The sequence below is a fragment of the Pipra filicauda genome, unplaced genomic scaffold (genome assembly GCF_003945595.2).
Source record: "Pipra filicauda isolate LSUMZ 115617 unplaced genomic scaffold, ASM394559v2 scaffold399_size640512_pilon, whole genome shotgun sequence".
Taxonomy (NCBI): domain Eukaryota; kingdom Metazoa; phylum Chordata; class Aves; order Passeriformes; family Pipridae; genus Pipra; species Pipra filicauda.
The window spans coordinates 539,915-560,311 of NW_024104530.1; the positions used below are offsets into that span (position 1 = coordinate 539,915).

The 20,397-nt window shown below is 37.8% G+C and overlaps 1 protein-coding gene across 2 annotated transcripts in view; it reads left to right on the forward strand.

The window, feature by feature from the left end:
* Positions 1-19,420, forward strand: part of EFNA5 (ephrin A5) — a 215,165-nt gene extending 195,745 nt beyond the window's left edge. For both annotated transcript variants that reach the window (XM_039385144.1, XM_039385143.1), the window contains 3 exons: positions 9,515-9,580; positions 9,968-10,048; positions 15,202-19,420. In XM_039385144.1, the coding sequence (XP_039241078.1) occupies positions 9,515-9,580; positions 9,968-10,048; positions 15,202-15,323 (269 nt within the window). In that variant the 3' untranslated portion in view covers positions 15,324-19,420. The remainder of the gene's footprint in view (positions 1-9,514; positions 9,581-9,967; positions 10,049-15,201) is intronic.
* Positions 19,421-20,397: the final 977 nt, after the last annotated feature.

The window sequence follows — 20,397 nt, forward strand, 5'->3', positions numbered from 1 at the left end:
GTTGGCTTTTTGAAATATGGATTTCAAAGCATAAGTGAGACTGGTGGCACCAAACACAAACTAGACAAGTGAAAGACAGAAGCGGGAATGTAGAAGTTTAAATGAAAGTGCTATGTCTGGTACACTGGACAGATTTTGAGTAAAGAGGAAACTTCAGCTTGATGTGTTCCTGAATTTTTCATGGTAAAGGTGACAAGTTGAAGGGTTAAGGAAATCCTTCCAAGGACTGGATATAAATTTCTGGCTTGTATGGTGGAGTGATTGAATGCTCAGTAGTTCCTCTGCAAGACTTGAGCAAACTGGGAATTCGCATGATAAAGATGTACTGTTATTAATATAGTGCTGGCATCTGTTACTGTGTTTGTACTCAGTCATGGCCTGGGACTCCACCATAGTAGGTGTAATGAAACAGAAGGTCTCTGCCTGAGAATCTTTACATTTTAGAATAAGAGCTTGAATTACAGTGGACTATCATGTATTTTCCAAACTTTATCTTTTCTGTTTCATATCCAGTTTCCATCCTGCACAAATTTGGGTTTATCCGTGTAAAGGCTGTGCCAAGGTGCTATTAAAACTTGGACAAGAGAAAAAGCCCTTCCAAAATCTTTTGACCAAAGGTATTATCTCTAAGCAGCGTTTGCAAACTTTGAGTGCATGTGCACTCAAATACGTTCAGAATTGTATTGTTCTCACTCTTTGCCTTCATTTTAAATAACAACAAAATACAACCCCCATTCTGTACTTTTTTTCCCCCTAAATTTCTCCTGATCTTAAGGCTACTTCTTGAAGATCTCTTCCTGTCTTTGTCTTCTCCCTCCCCTGCTAGACATGAACAAGATATTTTGTTGCTTTGCTTAGGTGAGTAACAAAAATATCTTTTCATGTCTACATACATGTCACAACCCTAGCAAAATACATTTATAGTTACTTTGTTTTTATAAACTGACAGAATTTTCAAGGATAACATATAAAGACAGAAAAGTTTCTAAATATTTTGAAGATAGTGGCAAACCCATGAAGATGGAGTAGAATGGAATGCCTCTCTCTGCCTTAATTATAGTGTCAGCAGTGGTAAAGCTAGCCATGGGTAATATGAAGTCTATTAAAGTGTATGAGTTTAGTAACATGATACAATACCCACAAATTCCATGTGGGTGAATGTGTTGCTTTAAAGATCAAAAAGAAAAAGTCATTACTAACAAGACTATAATGTCTCTTCAAAGGATTTACTTACTTCTAGTTCTTAGAGATGGAAATTAGAAAAATGGATAGACTGCTTGAAGAAAACCATTTTATTTCTAGTGATACCAAGGGAAAATCAAAGTACAAAAGTGCTTATGAAAACTCTGAGGAGGGTATATTTTTCTCTAAGTGCTTTATTTGGTAGTATTAACTTGTTTTATTAGCAATTTGCTCTTAATGTTGTACAATAACTGTACTTGGTTTTGTTAATGCCACTGAAAACAGTAACGAGATGTGAGGTTTTTATTTCTTTCTAGTTAATAAGTGTTGGTTTGTTGCAATAGAAAGTATGACATCAGTCATTAATATTGGAGTAGTGCAGAAATGTTAACACTTACTTTAAGGTACGTAATACAATTTGCATTTATGAAAGAGAAACCTTTTTATATTGAGAGGAACACCTGCAAATATTTCATGTGGAAGTAACTATATGGTCTATTCTTCATCTCTGCCTCCTTATATTTCACAGGAACTTACATGCAACTAAAAGTCCATTCCAAGTAAGGTATGCCTTTCATTTATTTCCAGCAGAGCTTTATTTGTTTTTTAATGAGAAGAAACACCACAGAAGCAAAACTGATTCTCTTAGACGCTCAGGCTGCAGTTAGATGACAGCATTGCCCTAAACATAAATGTTCTTGCTTTTATGAAAAGAAAAAATATAGTCTTTGCAAAGAACAACTGAGCTTTGTTTTCTTACTGGTTCAAGGCTTGGTTCAGAGATACAACACAGGCACAGTTTTCCAGCATCTGAAACGTCTGTTTTGTTGCTCTCCTGAAGGTGTGAAGGGTACCAGCTGCCTTGCACCGAGGTTTTCCTGAACTCAACAGGACTCGGCAACTTGGGAGGAGGACAGATGATAACAGTATGACTGTAATAAGCCTTTGGACTGGATTCAAAGTGATGCTGTCTGCCTCATATGAGCCTGCAGCTGCTGTTCACCTCTGGAGGTGTCCAGCACTGAGAAGGACTGGGCTTTGGGTTTCTTTGATGTTCTGCACTAAAAAGGTCTGACTCCAGTACACCAGCTGGGCCAGCAACAGGGAAGGCTTGTCATTAAATCACCCCTTAGAGCAGAAGAGGGACCATCCTGAGAGACATATAGGGCTAGACCATGCTAAGAGGAAATACTGAACAAATGGCTTAATTAAGCTGGAAGTCCATGGTTTACATATCTTAACATACATGGCTTGGTATTGTTTTATATGACTTCGATGTGAAACCAACTTTCAATCTATGCAACCTTCAATCAGATATGTGAGCTGCAATGCATTAGAAGCTGCAAGAAAAATTATATCCTTTCTGGCCAACAGTTGCACTGGGACAGTTAATTCAGCATTAAGTGCAGAAACAGTAACTCTGTTACTTTCTTCCAAGAACTCTCACTAAAATAGCATTTTTCTGGCAAGTCACTTCCACTCACTAGTTTATTTTTTAGGAGGTCTGAGTCACTTGAGAGGTAGACCATAATAATCCAGTGTTTTTACACAGTGCAATGCCAGTGCAAATTATGTATAAGACATTAGGAATTAAACGTAGCATTTCACAGTGTGTGTGTTGTGCACTTGGTTTCTATCCAGTCTTTTTCTCCTTGCTGTGCACTTTGTCGTTTATATTTTGAATGAGTGCAGAATGTAAGTCCATGTTTGTGTGTAGGCACGTATCTTCACACAGACAGGGTCAGTACAAAAATGCAATGTGACTGTTTTTACCTTCACTTCGTACAGATGCAGTTGAGTATGCAAGAGTAATGCAAAATATGCATTTGTATTAGGTGTCCTATTAATACTGTGGATTTTAAAATACGCAGTTGGAAATGCTGGTATCCCTAGTCCTTTTGCTTTTATTAAGCCATAGGCAGTATTAGCTGTGATCTTTCATCTCTTTGTTTATTTATTTACTTTCCATTTTAGGTAGTTTTTCTTAGTTTTCAAGTATTGTTGGCAGTTCTAGATCAAGTGGCTTTTCAGATGAGATTCTTTCTCTGTTGGCTTGAGATTTTTGAGTCTTTAAGTTGCTCAGGAATTTTTTTTTTGTTTTTCTCATCTTGGTTGTGACTAAATACAGAGAGATGGTGGACTCAGCTATGCCAACTCTACCAGTAAGTTTAGTGGTGATTTATTGAGGAATTGTGCTTAATTGTTGGTCTGAAGAATGAGTAAGTTGTGGACATTTAATATTTTCATTTTCCCAGAATGGAGTTGTGTATGCTACCAGAACAAAGCTTTTGCTGTTAGGTTGGAATGAAAGAGCAATCATGGAAAGTCTTTTAAATTAAACTTAAGTATTGGTGAGACCTGTGCTTTCCATAGGGCCAGTATTTATCTATTTTTTAGTTTTGTTTTATTTTGACATGTACAAGAAAGAAAGATCTATAAATCCTCTCAAATAACTTCTTTTTGATTAATAATTTTGAAGAACCCTTCATTATCCTTAGCTGTTGGTGTTACTTCATGTATGCACACAGAGGAGTGCTTTATTGATTGATTTAATTCTAGCTGACTTTTTCAGTTGTAAAGTTTATGCAAATTCGTACGTTTTTTCAGTCTAAACTGTGAGAAGAATATTAATAACTAATTCTGCATTTACCTGGCTAATTTGCATACATTTGTGTTGTATGGTAAATCACATGAAAACCTTCAGGGGGAAGGCTGAGCTCTTCTAGCAACTAATAGGCTATTTTTTTCTTCTTACTTGCACAAATTGAGAAATATTGCCTGTGGCAAACATAATGGAAAACTGCATTTTTAATGCTCTCACACATACTCATTTCTTTACAAAGAAAGAAGCACATGACTCTTCTTAAAAATAAAACTTTCTAAATCTCTGTAGCTAACACAGGATATTGGATGCTAAAACACTTCGGGTTGGTGGAATTACGATTTTCAGGTTGTATAAGGTTACTTGGATATTGGATTTGACTAATGGGAGTGCTATTGTGCCTGAAAGGGCTAGAGGCAAATCAGAGCTATAAATATTTTCTGCTGGAGAGATTGTCTGTAACTTGCAGGACTAAGAGAGTGCAAGGACTGTGTAAACATGAGTTTCTGATTTACAACATGCAGCATTCTGTTTATGGGATTGCTGCAGGTTCTCTCTTTGTGGTGTTTCTCCACTAGATTACAGAAGTTACACGTGCAGCCCTTTTGCCTGGACAGTAAGTGTTAGGTGTTTACTTAAGCTGTATGCATGTCTCAGTTTAGTGTACTGGGGAGAAGTTCAAAATTAATCCTCTATTGGTTTCCCAGTCTGAAACAATTCTTCTGTTTAGTGCTTATGGTTAGGAAGCACTTACCAGGGCCAGAATTTGTGTAACAGAGGTGGTGGTAGTAGTACATCTGCAATGAACTGAGGTGAGATCTTGGTGCAATTTCTCAATTCTTCCCTACAGGAGACCCTGTTTGATGGACTCCTTAGCAGAGAGCAGAAGAAAACATTCGTTACATTTTTCAAAAATGTAATGAGAGCAGACTGTCTCCTGTGTTTCATGATCACTGGTTTGTAATCCCTTAGAGAATACTCCAAGTGAACTGGTAACAGTAATTGAAATACAAAATAGTAAGAGAATTACCATCTGCAGTGTGTCTGCAGAGGTGTACTGAAGGTGTTGGGTTTCTTCATAAAGGATGCTCCATTACCAGTATCCCCGCCCCCATTCTAAACAAAGGTACTATCTGAGTGACTTAGAAAAACGGAGCCCTTTTTCTACACTGAACTGGTTTTACTGTCTAATAGGGCCCAGAGTGACTTGTGCCTTGAATGTTAAATGTCTTTGCAGTGCTAAAGGAGAATTTGGACTGCATTTGTGATTCCTTTTTTTCTCTGTATCAGGACTTGCATTTTAGGGAAAGATGCAATCCTGTAATTAGAAAGCTAAGAATGAGTGAGGAGGCAAGCAGAAGTAAGCACTGATTACATGTGACTATCAGTAAATAGGATGGTTGAGACACTTTTTATTTGTGGCATCCTCATAACTGAGCCTTGGGTAGTTGCCAGCCAAATTTTTGCCTGTCTTAGGAAGGGAAATAATTACAGCTTTTGTCACATCTCTAACAGGTCCTGATAACCAAGTTACTTTTGAAATTTTATTTTTTGTTTGTTTGTTTTGTACATTTACTTTTTAATTAGCTTATTTTGTACACTGATTGGGCCGTATCTTGATGACTCCTTTAATGAGTTTTAGGGATTTATCATAGTAAGTTGAACTACATAACTGTTTTCTGTATTTGTTACTTTTTTATTCTCTATCTGCAGCTTCCTGCAGTCATTGAATAACTGCTAAGTGTTATCAGGCTGAGGAAGGACCTAACCTGTTATTTATATCTAATATATTAATAATGTACCATGTGTTTTCTAGCTGAGAGCTGTGTAATTTTATTTTTTACATATTTAAATATAGCTTGCAAACACTGAAATATTTATGGTTTGGCTCTAGATGAGGAGAGAATAATTTTTGTCACTCTCTTTCCTTTCCTTACAGGGTATAAAAATGATAACCAGAAGTGTTTTAGAGACGAGAAATTTTCTCATCTAATTTGTCTTTATGGGCCATTTTTGGATCCATCTAGTCCTGTGTGCAGTAGTTCATTGCATGTTTTTTTTTCTAGTTCAGCTAATGGAGATGGAATCTCCAATCTCCAATCTGAAGAATACAGAGGCCATGACTTAAATTTCTTCTGAACTGTGGAATTTTCCTATTTAAAAAAATAATGAAGAGCCCAAACCAGTTATTTCTGTAATCATTGAGATGTTTTCATATATCTTTTTATTTCAGAGGGATTTTAGTGTTCACTTTCTTCTAAACAAAGTCTTTATGTAACCATGAAGTCTAAAACATTTTCTTTAAAAGAGGGACCCAAGAGATTGTCATGAAGTTGCTGGTAAAGGTGAGGTAGGGCAAGGGAGGAGGGAAGTGTCATAGGAATTGTAGTGACATATAGGAATTAGCAACGCTGCAGAGTTCCTCTTCTGTTTTCAATTGTGATTCTTCCTGGCACAAACCAAACCAGTCAGATCTTTTCTAGTCTAATATCATCCATGAAGAAAAAAGAGCATGTAACTACTTTTGCGCCTTATAAGGGATTTTTTTCAAAGGTTTGTTTTCGTTGTGCAGCAAGGCTGCAATTTCGTTTTTTTTTTCCTTGGGAATTCTGGCTTTTGAAATGAAAAGTGTTGCTTGGGACAGGTTCCATTAGTATCAGAGGCTTCCTGCTCTCAGAACTGGCCTCTATTTTATTGCTAATATCACCTTTAAAATGGGCAAATGGAAAAGCCTTATAGCAAAGCCTTAGGGGCTAACCTGATTTGGTGCAGGAAGGAGAATGAAATTTCTCTTTGTAGCACCTAGAAAGGACATCTTTTCTTATACTGTAGCTAATTTCAGTGGCATGTAGCAACAACAGCCCTGGTTTACCTGAGAAGCAACTTTTACAGATCCCAACTGACAAAGAGGAGTTCTCTTTTTCCTTTCCTGACTCTTTCGTGTGGGTGATACATCTGGTCTTAGGACAAAAACTACCACTGGGATATGTTTTTTCTTTTAAGATGAAAAGGAGAAGGGAGAAGGAGGGAGGATTGGAGAAAAAGAAAGGAAGGAAAAAAAATTAATTGCAGTCATGCATCTTGGCAAATGGTACCTAATGTCTTAGGAAGGCCAAAGAGGTTGCACTGTATCCCTTCACCACTTTGGTCTTGGTTGTTAAGGCAGATGCGACTGCTGAAAAATGCTACTTGATTTTTTTTTTTTTTCTTCATTGTTCCCTTTGAAGGAGTAAAACATCGATTAAAGAGGCATCTTCCTGACTTTACTGCAAAAAATTGAGAGTACGTAATTTTTCTGGAAAGCACTTTTTCATACTTTTCACTAAAATTGCGTCAGTTTCTGTGATGATGATTTAAGTGCAAATGCTATGGTTGCAATAGGACTGTAGTTCATGATATACTTCGTAGCTGCAAACCAGTGGGGGAAAGTGAAGAATGGGGGAAAGAGATTTAAACAGCAAATGGATTTTAATGTTTTTCTTCCAAAGAACATGGCCAATCACTACCTGTTATTTGCTCCTAAGTGTGTGCAAATATTCTGTACACCTTTGAACACATAATGAACAAAGCATTAATTTTCTGTGTTTTCCAGAAAGAATGGATTTTTTTTTGCCTAGATTTTTTTATTGGCTCCTAGCTAGTCAGTGGTATTCTAGTTAGTCACTGAATAACAGAGTATTATAATAAACAGCAGTGAGCAAAACGTGTTTATTTGATGGACCTAAGCAACTGCATGTAAGCATCAAAGCTAAAATTTACCTTTAAATAAATGTGTGTCATAATGCACTTCTGGAATAATTTCTGGGCAGAAAAAATCTGTTAGTGGTAAATTTACTGTAGGGGTTCTATTTTGTCTAATGTTGCAAGTGTTATTTCCACCTTTATGCTGGTAATTTGGTAATGACTGTATGATTCTTATCTTTTGAGAAATCTACAACTGCCTGATCAGTCTTAACAAACCGTTTAGCCAGTAATGTATATTTAGTGAGGGCCACAGAAAGGACAAAATTTCCTGAATATAGCCACAGAGTGCAGGTATTGTACCCTAAATAACACACCAGTTACTGTAAATGTCAGTAGATTGAGATTTTCTGACTTTGACTTAGTAAGATCCTATAGCAAAACTATCTGTTAACTCTCTTTTGACTGCTTAGGATTGTGAAGGGGGGAGCATAGTTTCTACTCTCTTTTGTCTTTTGACTAAAGAAAGGAAACAATTTTTCAAGAACTTTCAAGATGTGGAACCACAGCTTTAGCTTTATTATATTCTTTGCTTTTCTCCTTTTTTGTGTTTGTACTGAGTTTTCTAGTTCTTGGTAAGTTCTTCTAAGAAAAATCTGATGCCTGCCTTCCAAGCACATCATCAAAGACTTAGGAAATTTATTTCAAATTAGTTGAGGAGCCCTTCAAGTGTGAGCTTAACGTGAAGACAAAGAGTGTGCATTCATATCTCTGTGTATAAATCATGTTAGTTATTTGTCACACACAGGGACAGAATTAATAAAAATGGATGAAACAAGGATAAACAGAACAAACTAACATCTTGCCAGCTGAATCATCTTTCCCAATAGTTGCCATTGGGAACTATGAGCAAAACACAGCTCATTTTGCCCTAATACATGGCTTTTTTTAATGCAATAAAATAGAAGTTACTCTGTAGTGCTTCAGGCAATATTTTTTGGCAATAGCTTTTGAGGGGTTTTGCAAGAAAAAAACACGAATGGTCTTTTGGAAGTGCAAGTCTACATGTGCAAGTCAAGTTGCTTGGTTGCCAGTGTGCATGTTCAGCTGTGGGCCAGTGTACAATTTAAAAATTGAGGAAAGTTACCAGTATGTAAAGATTGGCAGACATTACACAAGGGAGTCCGGTCTGTGCTGACAGGCAGGCATATTATGATCATGTATTTTGAGGCAAGAATTGTTCTAGAAAGGAATTTTTCACAACAGCACTCTTTTCCAGAGAAATAAGTAGGTGTTGACAGTAGATCTTTGTATGTGATCTTTTGCATTAGGGCTAGACATGCTTCCACTTACTCTTTTTCTCCTAATACAGTAAGTATTCTTAAAATTAAATACTTTGAATGGGAAATGATAAGGGAGGGCAGAAAGAAGGAATACACTGATTTTGGTTTGTTAGTTGTATAACATGGGGAATTGTGTTTTGACTGAAGCAAGATAAATATTTTGTCAACAAAGGCAGATGCATATGGAGGCTGACTCTGCTGTAAAATTTAATGGTGTGTATTTTTACTTTTCTGGGACTATATACAGAGTTCCATTTTTAGCACTGTCACCTTTGGTGTCATTTTGGTTTTTTGTCCCTTTTTAGGTTGTTGAAGCCTATGGCTTAGTGTTTCAAGACTAGCTTTTCTGTAAATGTTCTGAAGTGTTGTTTTTTCGGAGTGGACACATGCATTACAGCAAAAACCATATCAAAAAAGCTTCCAAGAAAAAGGTGTGGAAAGATGAAAGGAGATAATGAAACATTGAAAATACTATGTGCTTCACTACTTCCATGTCAAATAATAAAGGAATTAATTAGAATAAAACCTGCAGTTCTTTTCCTGCTTTTGCACAGTCACGCTACTTTGTGCACTTTTAAGTCTTATGTGCAGAGACTGAAATGTGTCCAGCCCTTCAGATAAAGGATAGTTTATTTTAGCACAAAATATTTTCTGCATTGCACACTCTTACTCCTCCACTTGTCTTTCCCTGTTCTTCATTTTACAGCTTCTGCGATCCCAGATAATGGAAGGAGATCCTGCCTAAAGCTTAAGGTCTTTGTACGACCAGCAAGTAAGTTCTTCAGATTAAGTTTTTGAGGGTGGCTTTCTAGTGCATGCTTTACTGTGTGGTCTAGTAAACAGCAGTAAATCTTTTTTTTAGCTGTTAAATCTTGTATCTGTTCTTACATACAACAACATTTGTGTTACGATTTTCATCGTATTTTCTTATTGTTTTTCATAAAGCTTTAGTTACATCGCAGTTGCTAACTTGTTTCTGGAAATGGGTACAGATAGGAGAGTGTACTGGCATTTGGACAAGTGCCACAGATTTTAAAATATGAATATGCTTAATTATATGCAGTAAATAGAGAGAAAAAAAATAGAGGAAACAAGGAAAGTGGGGAGTTTAAGGGTGTCTCACTAACATATTTGGCTGTTATCTTTATTTTCGTTATAGACAGCTGTATGAAAACTATAGGTGTTCATGATCGTGTTTTCGATGTTAACGACAAAGTAGAAAATTCATTAGAACCAGCAGGTTAGTATGCTTAGAGAATCTCTTTTAACAAATGCGTGTATCCCTCTGGTGCTTCAGTAGTTTTTTTCCTCTTCTCTCTGCATGCTTTGCATGGTACAACTGCTCTGCTTTTGCACATTTCCAGCAGTGCTAATGCACTGTATGATATATTTCCTGTATCCTTGTCTAATCTGGGGAAGAAAAATGTTGCTTTATTTGCTTTTTTGGGCGACATGGTTTAATGTAATATGGTGTGTGCCGGTGTAAAATTTTCACCAGTATCCTGAAGTCACTGACCCATCCAAGCCAAACAGCCAGCATGTTGGCAAAACACTCTATTTACTAACTGGGTCCAAAGTTTTAGAAATAAAAGTCAATGGGCACACCTCATTTATTATGTATGGTTTCAAAAGACCTTCCAAAAAACAGAAGCACTGCTTGTTTAATGCTGGTGCATGACACAAGCATGCAACTAACTGAGTTAGTGTTTATATAGAAATTAGTCCTTTAAAATTATATATATTTGTGTGTATACATGGTTAGGCAAAGTATCATTTTTACATACGTGTACATACACACACACATGCACACACACTGATATATATATATGTGTGTGTGTGTGTGTGTATGTATAAAAATTTCTCCCCTGTTTTTATTGAAGCAAACTTAAGTTTGGGGAGGCCTTTTCTGTTTTGTTTTTTTTTGTAAAACATTGCCTTAAGAATAAGGATGATTGCTATGATGAAACCCCTTATCTGCCCAAGGCAAAGTTACATTAATCTCCAACATCAATCAAGCTGACATGTCTCTGTGTAGAAAGTGCATGTGTGTTGTTTGAGTGGCTCAAGTTTATGATAGATAGAGGCATATTTAATTCTAGGTGTATATGTAATCCCAACAACATAAATGAGATGGCTCAAGACATTAAAATTAGGTGGATATGTAGAAGTATTTGTAGTAGTGGTTTACCTGTTTGTTTTATATATACCTACACAGTGCTCACACATTGTTTTATTAAAGCCTCAATAATTAAAATACACAGTTTATCAAACAAATTATACCAGAAAATATTGCCCATATGCCATTTAGTACATACCCTGAAGAACAATTACCAAGATTTTTTTCTCTTATGCTGTTTGAAAGGAGACTTCCTCTTTATGTATGAAGCAATGTACTGATTTTTTGCTCTCTGTAATGTGCAGTTCCTTTAATTAAAATTCATTATTTATGCAGAAGAATAAATGAGATTTTCACAAATTATCCAATTTGAATGATTTACGTATGGATAAACAATAGGGTTTATTGTTTTTCTTTGAAATAATTTTCAAGACTCTCCTAAAATTTGGAGGTTTGAGAATCAAAGATGTTTTCTAAGCAAATCTAAATGCAAGGACAGTGCATTTACATTAGATACATTTATACATTTGATAACAACATTCTTGTACAGAAGACATAAGGATGTTCTTTCACTGTCTCTGTGATACCTATGAATCTAAAAACTCAATGCACTTTTTTACATTTTGTGATACGGTAAACATGGTCTAATTAATGTGTATTTCTCCTGTTACTGGCTTGCAAAAGAGATCATCTGAGTAATAAATACCTGATTTTAGTAAACTTGCTGAATATTTATTTTTTTAGCAGTGCTGCTCACTTCCCATTGAATGGCTATAACTAGCTAGCATCATCACAAAAGCACATCATTAGAAAGCAGCAGGCAAACCGAGGAACCAAAATCAAACAAAGAGCATCCTACAGTCTGAGATGAAATACTGTTTATGTTACCAGGAGGAAATAATAGCTTTAATGAGAAGGTTTGGTACCAAAAAACTCCCACTGCTGACATCAGTGTGTGTTTGCATTATTAATTGGTGGATCTTGTTGCATGTGTTCTGTGTAATGTACTAATTTGCATGTCTCTGGCGAACATCCTCTGCTTCTGTGCTCTCATCTGGCCTGCCATTGTCTTCTTCCACAGTAGACAGAAGAATTGGAAGGCAGGAGGGTCATGTTCAGCAGATTACTTACTGTCATCTTTCTTTTAAAAATCACCATTTGTGTGATTTTTGAACCCTTGTAATTTCACCGGTTTTGTTCAGAAATTTGTAGGAAGCCGATCTGTAACGATCACACTTCTTTCAGAAGTGATCAAAGTAATTGGCTCTATTCCTGTCCTCCCCTTCTCTTCCTCCTTAATAATAAAAATAAAAAGCCCCTAAACAAAAATTGCAGCTGTGCATATCTGAAAGTTATACCTGAAGGGCGTGTGATATGAGGCTGTGTGATCTGAAAAATTTATGGCTGTCAAAATAATTTTTTCTGTTTACTGGTGGCATTTCCAGTCTTTAGCAGTGACCTTCTGGATTTTACTCAGGAGTTTTTCCTGTTCATTACTTGCCTTTAGTGTTTAAAATGAAGCAAAACCTTTTTCCCAAGCCTTAAAGAAAGTGCAGTTATACCTCTGCACCTCCAAGGAAAATTGTATATGTAGACTAATATTCATAACCACAGATGAATTGTGTCTTCTAATAGACAAGTGCAGAAACCTTGCAACAGCACTGACAGAAAACCCAGATGATTTCTCAAAAGGAATCCCTTAATGTTACATGGAAATAAATTCTTCTGTGAAGAATGGCTTTATAAAAATGGCATCATAGAAGATCTCCATATTTTTCATTTAAGCAAAGTAATCTTTTTAGCTTAGTGCTTTTTCATTGAGTTTTTTAGCCATAGCCAGTGTTCCAGTTGTGGCAGTATCTGATAGTCACAGAGGATGAGGATTTATTAGTGCTTTTCACTAGTTGTGGCCTGTTGTGTTTTAGTGCTGAGTCACTGATATAATTAGGACAAAACTGTTGACATTCAGTGTTGCAAATTCAGACTTATTTGCCATTCTGTTGATGATGCAAGAGATAGAAGGTAATACACATAATTCTCTCTAGTTTTAGTTCATCAGCAGTGAGTAAATGTTTTCAAATTGGGAGGAGCTAACTTTAAATATATGAAAGAAGATAGAACTGACAGTTAGGACAGGGTTATTTTTTCTCTGTAAATTCCTAGAGTATATTTTAATTGAGAAGGAAGCGTTTGTGAAGCACTGTATTGTCATTGCAGTGTCATCAAAGTACAAGATTGTAACTCGGAACTGAAATGTGAAACAACTTTTGGTATTGACAACCACTGGAATTGTCACTTTTCAGTAGCCAGCATTCACTGAAATTTTTAGATTCCTTTGGAATAATTCTGGAGGAAGAATACTGGGACCTTGCTCAATGTGCCTGGGAGGGTCTCCTTGTCATACGTGGTGCGAAGCTGCAGCTAAAGTCATTCCAGCCAGTCTTTCCCACTGACATCAGAGAATCACAGAATGGGTAGGGCTGGAAGGGACCACCGGAGGTCACCTAGTCCAACCTCCGTGCCCAGGCATGTCCACTAGAGCATGTTTTACTGAGGATTTTGTCCAGATGGCTTTTTAGTAGGAGAATCGCACCCTCTCTGGGCAATCTCTTCCAGTGCTCAAGTCACCCACACAGTAAAGTTCTTCCTCCTATTCTGGTGGAACTTCCTGTGCATCAATTTCTGCCTATTGCCTTCTGTGCTATTGCTTGGCACCACGAAGTAGAGATGATGTCCCTTTCTTACAGACGTGAACTATTACAGTTGATCAGTGTTTACTTGTCATACTTTTTGCCTTGAGCAGCACTGAAACCTGTTGATAAGCCTTATGTGATTATAGCATCAATTAGTGCTGAAAAAAGTACAGGTGATAAATTGCTAATTCAGTTTACAGTGCAAGTCTTGCTGTGTAACTGAGCTGGGGCTGAAGAGCCTATTAGCCTAAATTATGCTAAGTGCTCTATCTGCTGTTGTGCGGGTAGGAAGGGGTGGGAGCTTGTTAGTAGCTAAAGCCAAGTAATATGAAAGGCTCTATGCCAAAGTGGTCTCAGTGAGCCCAGTGTCCTTACTCCTGCTTCCCTTAGTCCTCTAGGTGGACTTGCACAGCTCTCACCCAGTGTAATCCTGACAGTGCAGTTTCTTGAGATAGGAGCTATGAGACAGAAACATCATAGATATGTTGACATCTCTTATTACACTTAATTTTGCTGGAAACTTAAAGGACTCTAAAAAACTTACGAATACATTTTAGGTCCACTTCACATTTCCCCAAAAGGTTTAGCTTATTTCTGTCAGAGCTAACTTTTTATGGCAAACCTCAGATTGCTTTTTTAAATAGCCAGATTAGGATATGGGGGATATGAAGGGCCAAATGTGGATATGGGGGATATGGATGGCTTTGCAGAGAAAAATACCACTGCTGTAACAACACGGAAGCTGAATTTGACTTTACCTACCTTTTTTATGTTACAGTCTATGGCTTTTAGGCTGATCTGTAGTTTATGAAAACTAAACGAAGGTTTATTATGTACCATAAATTTAATATTTGTTACTGTATTCTCTTCTGCCACTAATGCATAAGCATGTTTTCCCAACTCATCTGGTTCTTTTCTCATTAGTTTTAGCAGCACATATGTATTTCTCTATTTTGTGTACAATAAAAGGGAGTGAGATTTTCCAGATTGAGAGTGTATTCTATAAAATTGATGATTGTCATGTGTTAGCCTTAAAAATTCTGTTTCAAGAAGGGGGGAATGATCTTAGATCTCCTGCACATCCCCAGGTGCAGTATACTTCAGTGGAAATTTTATGTGAGGAAGGGAATATATGCTTGGGCTTACAGGCTGTCATTTCAAATTCAGGAGCCCGAATCTGTAACTGAGGGGATTAACTGTGAAATTAATTCTGGGCATGTGCAACACTTGAAAATCAGGTGTTTTTATTTAGCTGCCTCCCAACTATTGCTATCTAATGAGCCATCCAAAGCTAGAGCTACAGTCTTTTAGTGGAAGAGGAATCTTTCATTCCTCAATCCGCTGAAATCAGGCTTACTTTCTGCTCCTCTGGTCTTCAATGGGAGTTTTTCATGTAAGAAATGCAGGACTAGGCCCCAAGTTGATTACATAATGAGATATTACATGCTTGTGAATGTCAATGACAGCACAAGGTTCATTGCCCTATTTCATAAAGGCACTGAAATCTACTTATGGTTGTCGGTTCAGTGAGAGTTTATTAAGGATGCAAAATCTCATTGGAATGTGTGCTTTCTGTTTAAACAGATGATACCGTACATGAGTCAGCCGAGCCATCCCGTGGTGAGAACGCGGCACAGACACCAAGGATACCCAGCTGGCTTTTGGCAACTCTATTGTTCCTCCTGGCAATGCTTTTGATATTATAGCAGAGCATGCTCCGGCAACCTGTCGCAGAAAATATCAGGGTCTTGGAACATCAAAGATCCACCTAACTGCTCATCCCAGGAAAGGGACTTTATTGTTTTTGCAGATGTCAAATTGTTATTTTTCCCTTTTCTTCTCCCTTTTAGCCTGAACTCAGCAAAAATTTGAAGGGGATAACTAGCTTCAGCACCCACCCCTACCTACCCTGTGACTTTCTTAACCCCTCCATATAAATAAAAGGACTCCAAATGAAAATGCCAAACTATAATAGTGACACTAGTGATTCTTATTTTCCTCTGCATTCTCCTTTAAAAAGTCACCTCTGTTAGCTCACTGTGTCATCCGTATATGGACTAGGAAGAATAGTGGCAGATACAGTCAGTGAGGGATAAGGAAAGTGAGTGAAAACCTGGGAGAGTCTTTCTCTGTGATACAATATTTATGCCTTCTCATTCAGCACTGTAGGATGGTCATGCAAGGCATTGTGTCACCATGTCAGGACTGGAGGGGAAATATTAAGAGTAGACATAATATAACACCCTTACCTCCAGGAGTTTCTAAATGAACTGGCTTCTGAAAGGGAAAGATGATGTTTCTTATAGGACTGTCTTGAAATGTCTTTGACAGTAAAATTTGTGCTCACAAGTAGTAATACTGTCTTTGGTGAGAGGAAGAAGTTTAGTATTTAGGAATGTTAGCATACAACAGGCAAGGTCAGATTTAGGAAACTTCACTGGGGGTGTGAGTGCCTCTGTTATTTCGTTTTAAGGGGATAATGCACACCGGATTATTTTATTTTAAAACAAATCAACCGTGGTGCTACAATTTTTTCTTGAAATGCAGAGGCACTTTTGAGAATAAAGTGACCTTCCCCAGCACTGACTTAGTAGCTGATAGCCTTGGATGCTGCTCTGGGTGTTAATACATGCTAAAAGAGGACATCGGTGGCCAGATGAAACATGTTTGGGACACAGGATCTTCAGTGTGCTCTTGATTTGTCTCTCCTGCGAGTTCCTCAGTCATGGGAATAAACCACATGTAGAAGAAGCCAGGGCACTCTAATAGCATTGTTTGGTGGGGGGAAAGAAAAGAAGTGTGGAATATGAATTCAAGAGTTGATTTTTGTCTTTTCACCTTCCAGCACAGTTTGAAGAGTAGAGGAAACATGTTTATCAACCAGAGATAAACTAGATGGGCTCCCAAAGACTTAACAAAATATTTTTTTAAAAATCCACTAGAATAGAAAATACATTATTTAGATATACTTTATGCTGAGAGTGAGTATATATGCTTGTCCTGTTCAAACATGTGAGAGAAGTGGTAACCCTTGATGCAATTAGCAAATGGGACTGTCTTGTTGATGGAATTAGGTATGACCTTGTTAAGGAATCTGAGCCTTGGCTAACACAAAACTTTAAAAAGTAGTTTGCCAGGAAGTGCAAGCCTTGGAGTGCTTTTTGGCTTGGCTACCATGGAATTTGGATGCTAAGCATAATCAGTGAAATTTCAGACCCAGACTGAAACAGAGCTTTTCTGACAAAAACTGTGGTAATTACATTAAATGTGAAACAAAACACGGAGTGCATTCAAGCAAAATAAGATTTTTCCATATTAATTGTGAAGAAAAAGTCTGCCGTAACAAAATTGAGTGATGCCATTAATGAACAGCACTTCGTAGGCTTTGGTTTTTGTTTGTTTTGTTTTTTTTTTTTAATGCGAAAAGCTTTCCAGAAGTTGAAGCAGGAAAAATAAATTTGAGATGTAAAGGGAGGTTTTATGCATGCTGAGCTATGACCTGGGCTTGCCTGATATCGAACATATTCATTAATGCAGGGCCTGTACTTACAGGAGGAAAGCAGGAAATTTGCTCTAGTATGAAGTGCACAGGATAAAGATACACAGACCAAACAGTGAGGGAAGTCATCATCTCATTACAGGCTGTCTGGTACTTTACTCTCTTTTGTATATGCTTGGTACACACACTAATACTTCCTGAATGTAGGAATTATAAAGCTTTGGATGAGGTGAGCTTATTCAAAATACACCTTATCAAATGGATTATTAACCAGAGTACAGATAATATTGCATGATGTGTAACCATATTAAAATGATTCATAGCAATTGCAGGCAGTCATACCAGCAGTGCCAATTTAATGTAGGAACAGTGACTTCATTTGTCATCCTTTGTCTCTGAATGATGTTGAAGACATACATTTATCCACAAAGGATTGTCACTAGTGTTACTCCTGGTGAAACTCACCCCTTCATGTTTTCACAGAGCCTTGCTGGGTAGGTGAGGGACAACACAAATGATGTGGCTGCATGGCAGATCCCAGTGCTGCCTGGCACGGCGTGGCTGGGAACAACATACCAGACTCTGTCAGTTTGATACTTGATGGCATTAGGCAATCCCAGTCATACCACGATACATAAATGTTGGTGGGCTTTGTATTGCATTGCAAATCTCTAGATGCTTTAAATGCAGATGTTGCTGCAAATTGAGGAGATTTTTGCTTCCTTACCCTTTATCTACCCCAGCTCAAATCTGAGGTACTGATTCTCCCTCAGCCTAGGTGGGTTACTTATGCCCATGACCTGCAGTCCTGGCTGCCAAGTGCATTGCAATGTGAAGCAGGCAAAATAGGGATCAGTCAGTTTAGTGGATACTGTGTATCCTTCAGTAGACAAGGTAACATTTCGTGTTAGTTTAGAATATTGTTTTGTACTGTACTTACTTGGATGGCGAAGGAAAGACAAGTAAAACTTAAAGCTATGTTCTTTAAATTCTGTATTATTAGCAACCTCTGTTGTATATAGTGTTTGATAATAAAGTATTAATTTGATTCTTATGTCTTTTGTAAGTGAGAACAATAGACTTTCAGGATATTAAAATCACGTGTTGATTACAAGACAGAGCTTTGAAGCATCAAGTGTGATCATGGCTGAGAACTGAGAGACAAGTGGCCATGACACTGCAGCATACAGGACTCATCTTTGAAAATCGTTCATCTGTTGCAAGACTTCACAATGTCAAGACCTGGAACAACATGACTTTTGATGATCAGTGTTTTGTCCTCAGTGTTTAAAGGTCTGATGTTGGAGCCCTGTGGTTTATGTGTTAGTTTTTGTTCTTTTGTATCATGTTTGTTTCTAAAAAGGCTTTGGGGATATAACAACTTTTCTGTTATTTTGTTTGTTTGTTTCTTTTTTATTTGTATTTTTTTCCTCCTGTTTTTCTTCTGGTTTTGTTCCCATGAGTAGTTTTTTCCGGAAAGGATCTTGCCAGTGTCATTTGCGATATGTGTATGTACTTGGTTCCAAAAGAACTAGAAACAAATTTGGGAAGTACTGAGAGTAGTTGAGTAGATTGTTTCCTTTCCTCTGTAACTGTGGAAGGAAAATGGTTGTATTTGTACCCGTTGATTCTCACCCCTAGCCCTCAAAACTGAACTTAATCCGTTGCCTTATGAGTGCAGTGGTTCAGTCACTTTCAGAGGCTTAGAGTGTTAACTCTTCCCCTCTTTTCATTACACTTGGATTTTGTAATCACCAGTTTTAATGTACAACCCTCTACACTTCTCTTCCCTCTTCCTACCCTTCCTCCTCTCCCACCCTCCTCCTTTTTTAATTTGGAGCTGTGAATGGGCAGATCTGTTTCTGGTCTGGCATCACTGAGTTTTTCCCATGCATTCACCCTCGAGCTTCTCGAATGTGAGACAAATCTCCCTACAATAGGCTTGCTGCCATTGTCTGTACAGTTTAATAGATGCTGGCATGTTGGAGGTTACCCATGAGTCTGCGAAATCCGCTTACCATGCTTACTCTTGACACCCCATTGAAGACACTCATTGTGTATGCATCTGGGTATGAAAGTCCAGCTCAGTGTGGTCCTGTGCTTGTACTGCCCTGCTTTGCAGTTTCAGTTTCTTTGCACTTACTCATTGAGTGCTGTTTTTGAAATGCTTACATTATATAAACTTAAAGGAAAATGTTAAAAAAAAAAAAGGCAACAAAATCCCTGCCCCATAAGATCTGTATTTGTATATACACGTGTCCGTACAACTATACTTAAATAAAATTAAAGATTTTCATCATTTTAGTTGGTTCTTTTAGACTACATTTTTTGTTTAATTAACTGCATTTTTATTTTGTGGGCTATTTGTACCTAACTTACATAGAATCACAGAATGGTCAGCGTTGGAAGGGACCTTCAAAGTTCTTCTAATCCAACCTCCCTGCAATGAGCAGGGACATCTTCGACTAAATCAGGTTGCTCAGAACCCCATCCAATCTGACCTTGAATGTTTCCAGGGAAAGAAGAGGAGTGAGGAGTATGAGTGGGAAAGTGTGAAAAATGCAGTAGGCACAACTGACTAGAGCTGTAGCTACCAACGTCTTGGTCGATCTAAAGCCTGACTTCTCCACTCTTCACCATTTTTAAATGTGTTCAAAGATCATCCAAATACTTAGGAGGGTAAGGAGCTATGTCAGCCCAAGTGCTGGAGCATTACATGGTCTCCATCATCACTTCTACTCTGCTCTAGGCCTCCCGAGCAATCTTCCTTCCTTCCCTGGGTAAAAGGTTTTTGTATGGTGTAACTCTTACTTATTGAAGAGTAGAGCCAGCCCCAGAGTTGGGCAGCTGCACTCAGTCCTCCTCTACCAAGATGCTCCTCAGACTGATGAAGAGATGGGGTTGGAAGTGGCTTTGAAATATCAGCAGTATTTTTCCTTACTAAAGGGAGGAAAAAGGCTCAGAGCAGTGGGAGCCTCGTGGATGGGAGAATTTGAGCAAGGGTGCCTCCTGAAGGGAAGAGGAAGAAAAGTGGAAGGGAGAAACTGGCTGGCTTTCTTCTCCTTCCTTCCACCTCTGCCCCCAGAGGCTGATGTTGTGCCTCTAAAAATGCACAGGACTGCTTTGGTTGACTTGTATTTATGTCTGAATAGTTGTCTTTGATAGTGCCTGCTCACTAGTCATATGACAGGTTTAACCTGAGAATTTAGGTCATAAAAGGTGGGGAGCAAATACCGAAACCTGTAATACATGCACTGTGCATTCAAAGCTGCTTTAATTAC